The sequence below is a fragment of the Acanthochromis polyacanthus genome, chromosome 13 (genome assembly GCF_021347895.1).
Source record: "Acanthochromis polyacanthus isolate Apoly-LR-REF ecotype Palm Island chromosome 13, KAUST_Apoly_ChrSc, whole genome shotgun sequence".
Lineage (NCBI taxonomy): Eukaryota > Metazoa > Chordata > Actinopteri > Pomacentridae > Acanthochromis > Acanthochromis polyacanthus.
The window spans coordinates 30,375,414-30,381,413 of record NC_067125.1 but is presented as its reverse complement, the minus strand read 5'-3'; the positions used below and the strand labels follow the sequence as shown (position 1 = coordinate 30,381,413).

Here is a 6,000-nt window from a genome sequence, read left to right as displayed (position 1 = left end):
AAGAGAGATGGTTCCATACAGAACAAGCTCACTCATGCTTGTTTATACTCGTACACTAATGCAGATACAGACACCATTTGTGGTTTAATAAATCCAGTTTTTCACCACTTCTTTCACAAGTTATTTTAGTCTGAGCTCTGTGTAAGAGAACTTGAAAGCAAGCTGCCTGTCTCAGTGATTTAGGAGATTTGGATTTGTGTTTGAAGCTGCTCCTCTGGAAGGATCAAGGTAAGGATTGGTTTAACATAAAACGCACAGCTGAGTCAGGAACTCCTTCAAACACACACACAGTGGGCCAAACATCTTTAATGCACACACACGTACACAAGTAACTACGCACATGTTGTTGCTGAGTCAAACACTATCGAGATATTAGAGGAGGCATGTTTTGAGGAAACGGGCAAACTTGCATTTTTAATGTTGTAGCCACAGTATAGATAGCCTAGAAAATCTGAAATACAATTTCAGTGTTTTCAGTAGTATTTTGTGTTTAATTTAAAGCTCCAGTGCCACAGTCTGTCTATCAAAGACAAATATAATTAAAGTCATATTACATTTTTCAAAAATATTTTATTTGATATTGATCCAGGTACAAGGAAATAAAAGAACATGGATTTATCTTACAGGACATGGGAATGAGACTGTAAAAGTTTATTTTCTTGATCCACTCTCTGCTTGGACAAGGACATGCAAGTGAATACAGAAGGTGGTTTACAGAAAAAAAGGAGAATGTACTGTACTGTAGAAATGGCATTGGATCGGAGTGTCACCGCACCCCGGACTGTACAGAAAGACTTCACCCAACAACTTTCTCTTTTTGTCATTTTTAATCCTCTTTTATAGCAAAAAGGCAACACACAGATAGGCTACAAAGAACCAACAATATTGAGAAAATGAACAAAAGAGAGGGAAAGCACTTTCATCCTTCCAAAAAGACGTTTTCTCTATTGTCTTGACAAGCAAATTGTGAGTATTTTTACTCGTTGTGTTGAAAAGGTTTCACGTTTCTTTAGTTTTGACATGAGAAGAGCAGTGCAGTGAACATGCAAGACGAAGAGTGACTCGGACGACTACTGACCCGGCACTTCACCGTGCTGTGAGCACAGCGAGCCTATCATCTCCTTACGGCCTCTCTGCTCGGCTCCGACACCAAACTTTACAAGGAACAAAAAAACACATTTTATATCTCACGAATCTTTATGCATATTTCACAATATACTTTTATTATCATTTTAATAAATACAAAACGACACTGTGATTTAAAAGAAAACAATGAGTATTAAAGAGACACTAAAACGCATTAGACATTAGAAATATCAATCTTAATTTGGTATGTTCTTTTACTGACATCTTGTCTTAAGGTGGATGAACCAGCACATTATACTCAGAATCAAAATCCACAGCAGAAAAGAAGAGGGGACGACAGAATCGGACATGAGAGGGATAATCTTGTCAATGAAAATGGAATGGCATAATCAAGTGGAGATGCGTATGGATATATACACATATATACACATACATAAACACCACCAGAATGTAAAATAACCTGAGATACTCTTTGCACCTCATTTCCAGAACACTGGCCACTGGGTGGATGGTTAAAAAAAATGACGATGGCATGACGACAACAGTACAACAGCATCTGATGGCCTTTAGTTTCCCGCCCCCCCTTTTTTAATCAACATTAGCAGTACAAAAAAAGACAAAACAAACAGTCATTGAACCACAAAAATCCTGAACATTAATATTGAAAACATTGTTGTAAGCAGCGTTTTGGAGTCCATAAAAGGCATACAAAGAAACAAGCTTCTCATTTAAAAAAAGGACAACCAATAAAAACATCTTTTGAAAGGACAAAAAAATTGAGAATCAGAGGCTGAGAAGTCGAAAGCGGCAGATAAGTGTGTGTTTAGTGGCAGTCAGGCAGATAGAAAGTGTTCCGCTCCACACTGTAGACATGGAGGCAGTGGGACCTGCTAGTTAATATACAAGGCCTTTCTCCGATATCACTCTGACTCAAAGCTACATTGTAAATCTTACACACACTATTCTTTTTTTCCCTCAGCGTTACTGACTAAAGACTGGGCTGATAGTAGTGTATTGGTAACTGAGGCACCAACCTTTACAGCAACAATGGCTTCAATAGATCGCCTAATTTAACAGCACTTAGCTGGAACCCACAGGTCACTGTGTTTTCATGGATGTACCACAGATAATATAACAAACATAAAACAGTAAGTGCTCTTAAAAGCAAACATCATTTTATAAAATGGTTGGTACTTAAAAAAAAGAAAAAAAATCCTAAAAGATGTAAACAAATTGTGTTGCTCCACTGATATTCCAGGTAGGTTTAGGAGTATCGCTACCACTAATCACAGTAGATACTCCTTTGTTTGTGTTTTCTACCTTTTAAGGCCTTAGAAGAATCACAAATCTGCCTCTGTAAGTGCTTTGACTGGACTGCAGCATGCAGACAGATTTTACCGACTCCTCCTTGCTTTTGACTGGTTTTATTGTACGTGTGCTAAAAGAGGAGCGTAAACTCAGTGTAGTAAAATTACTTAGGCAGTAAATCATAAAAAAAACTTGAAATGCTTGGAGACCCTTGTATAAAATGAAGAAACTGCACTCATTCAGTCCCTTTCTGAAAACAAGACAATGCCTGGAGTTGCTCAAAACACTGAGGATTAACCTTTTCTAACACCAAACTATCACTGTAGGACAGTTAATTAGGAATTAAATAACCAACTCAGTCACCTGCAACAATACAGCATCCTTTGTCTAATTCCGGCCTCATTTCTGCCCTTCAGAAACCTTGTGTGTCTGCCACCCAATTTGTCTCGACTATGGAAATGGGCGCCTTATTTGTTGCTGTCTGCGAGCAAAGCATTACTCTTTAATATCTCTCTGTACATTAGTATATAATTTTCTTCTCTTTACTTTACAGTACAGAAACTCCTCTTCACATATTCTTCCGGTTCTTCATGTCAGCAGGAGCTATGTTTTGTGCTTATCACCAAAAATTGCAGTGCAAAAACAATAATTAATAATAATAATGATAATAATTAATGGTAACTATCAACAAACAATGGATTATAAAACAATTATTTTATGGCGAAACAGCCACTCAATTCACATATAATACAAATAACCAGATAAAACCCAACTGTTCCTGTATATGGAAATAAAAAGCTCAAACTGAATTAGGCTTGCATAGCAATGCAACAACAAGATAAAGAATATATTTACAGGAAACAAAATTCCCTCTTCCCCAAGGGCAGTTACCAGAAAATTTGTTCTCATATAGATGTTTTCGGGTTTTTTTTACTTGCGTTTTTTCTAACAAAAAGAAAATTACAGTAAGGTAGGAGGTGGAAAATATTTTCTTGAGGACGAAAACATAGTGAGATGTACAGTATGTCTGTGTCTATACATCACATTTACAGTTCTGTGACACTGCTTTTCTCTGTGGTTCTCTCTGCTGCACTCCTTCCCCTCTGAGAACACACAGGTAAGGACAAAGTTCATCGCCCCCACAAGGAGGGGCCTTATTCTTCCAAGGACGGGCCCAGCTTTCTCCAGTTCACATCCCAGGCAGATCACTCTGTGAGAATAGAGGGGGACAAACAAACTTGTGAGGTTGGTCAATGAAAAAGCCCTCTCAAAGTTTGCAAATTACATTGTATTTATAGATTTTTTTCTTTAATTTTAGTTGTAACCAGTAGATGATTGTGGTGGAAAACATCATCTATGTTTTTCCAGATACGCATATACATCTGTATTCATTTATTTATACCCATTTATATCTAAAGCATTTATGTGTGTGTGAAGTTAGTCGTAGTGTAGTTATTCATATATATGCATCCACAGTCAACCATAAGACCATGTATGTGGCTATATGTGTGATTCTATATAGATGTGTGTTACATGAATACTATATATAACTGCAGTTACTCTCATTTATCCTTATATAGGCTCACTTAGCATACAACTGGAGGAAGCAAGCCTGGCTGCCGCCCAAGTTAAGACAATGACCACCACTACCATTAAAGCTCAGTTAACATATTTTACTGTGCTTGTTGAATCCATACACACATTGCAGTTTTGTAGAAGTTACATGCTGGAAGTACAGAGAGACACATTCTTTAAGTGTCTCGACAAGCACTGGGAGGATGGATAAATTGTTGTTTGGCAAGAAATATGTATGGTAATTTTATGGTCAGAATTATTGGACTATAAAATCTGACTTTTTTCACTCCGCGTGTCATCTATCATAAAACGATGCTGTAAAACATCAAAGTCCTGAAACACTTACATAACTCTCCTGAGTATTGTCCTTGTCCGTTGGTCCCCAGGAATTCAGCGTGCTCTGTAGCAGTCCACTGTTGTGGTTGTCGTGGACCCTCGGTCTTGCGTGGCCCCGTCGAGCCCTTGGAGGAGGCTGTGCCGGAGGAACTGTGGCCACCAGGGGATGGGAACGATGGCTTACTGTACGGCACACACCCTTCCTCTGAAAACACACACACAGGAACCAAGAACTTTGAGTTAGACAAGTAGATGTGTGATTTTTATTACTGCAGTGACACACATCTGACATCTGATGCTTGGAGACAAAGAGTACTTTTTAAACCCCTCCTCATCCTGACATCTGCAGAGTGGTGGTGCCAACAAGCAATGCCAGGGCATGCCACAGAGAGGACTCTCAGCCTCACACATGGCCTTGCAGCTACCAGCCTTATGGGGGGCGTAAATACAATAACAGAGGGACCACTGGCTGCTGAGGCACCCCCTGCTGCAGGGCAGCATAACATTGACCCTCAGCAGTCTCCGTCATTGCGTGAAATCTCATCAAACCACTCCCCACTGCTCCGCTAATGACTGTAATAGAGCCTGCCCCGACCTCAGTGGATTCTACTGTGAATCAGTCAGTCTCTGACACATGTGGGAATTCACCTACAGGGTTTTTTGTAGCGATGCTGATTGTGGCACCTGTCTTTGTCTCACAGCCTCAGATTAACTGTCTGAGAAAGTCCTGGCAAAAATAGGACCAGAGAGCACACCATGGAGAGCTCTAACGGTCATAAACACACATGCACACAAACACAGACACACAGATGGGCTGTAGAGTGGCTGCTGTTTGTGTGAGAAGGGAAAGCTGCAGCGATTAGAGTGCATTTCACTTGCCGGGGCCTCCTGCCTTACTTGGAGCAGAGCAGACCAATACTGGCAACAGTTACAGGGGCAACGGGGAGGCTGAGGGAGGGCTGAGGGGGGCATTCTGGAAACCAGAGCAAGTGGCAGACGGTGCAATCTGTTCATGGGCACCCAGTCTCAGAGCAGCATGAAAGCTAACTTCAACACGAGAAGTTTGAGAAAAAAATCCCCCATAGCCAAGCCCCAGCAGCACCTCAGCTCCTATGTTCTTGTCATCTTCTTGCTACAACACAATGAATTATCTCTTTAATAAACTAAATATGTCAGACCCGACCAAGAAATGTTCAACTTCCAGTCTGATTTCACTTGCTTAGAATGCAAGACCTGTATGTTTTATTGTCTTAGTGATGAAATATTGTATAGTCCAATATTTTACAGAAGTGTTAATTTACTATACCTGCTGTGGTTCGCCCTACATTTTTAGAAGCAAGTAAAGTGAGGTCTTATGCATTCTGGATCGCATAATCCTAAAAACGTGTTTGCTTCCCTGAACCTTTTGTAAACACACCAGCAACATGGCTCTGATGGTAATGTGAGTCTGTCCATGCATTTCTCTGCTCCAACATTTGGTATGGATTACATTGTCTTGACAACCTTTGGATGGATTACTAAACAATGATTTAAATAAAATAAGTGATGACTTATCATCCACCAATGCAAGCACTTCCAGATTTCCATTTCTCCAATACTTTTGCTCATGAAATCACGCACAATATTGCAAGACCCAGTAACCTCAGTTGACATTCAGCTTAATGTATAAATAGTGCTGTAAGTGCTATCGTAGTC

At 39.9% G+C, this 6,000-nt stretch overlaps 1 protein-coding gene across 8 annotated transcripts in view; it reads right to left on the bottom strand.

The window, feature by feature from the left end:
- Nucleotides 1–550: 550 nt before the first annotated feature.
- The window catches only part of robo2 (roundabout, axon guidance receptor, homolog 2 (Drosophila)), a 275,636-nt gene continuing 270,186 nt past the window's right edge, over nt 551–6,000 (bottom strand). For all 8 annotated transcript variants that reach the window (XM_022192116.2, XM_022192117.2, XM_022192110.2 and 5 more), the window contains 2 exons: nt 4,316–4,510; nt 551–3,604 (listed from right to left, as the gene is read on the bottom strand). In XM_022192116.2, the coding sequence (XP_022047808.1) occupies nt 3,603–3,604; nt 4,316–4,510 (197 nt within the window). In that variant the 3' untranslated portion in view covers nt 551–3,602. The remainder of the gene's footprint in view (nt 3,605–4,315; nt 4,511–6,000) is intronic.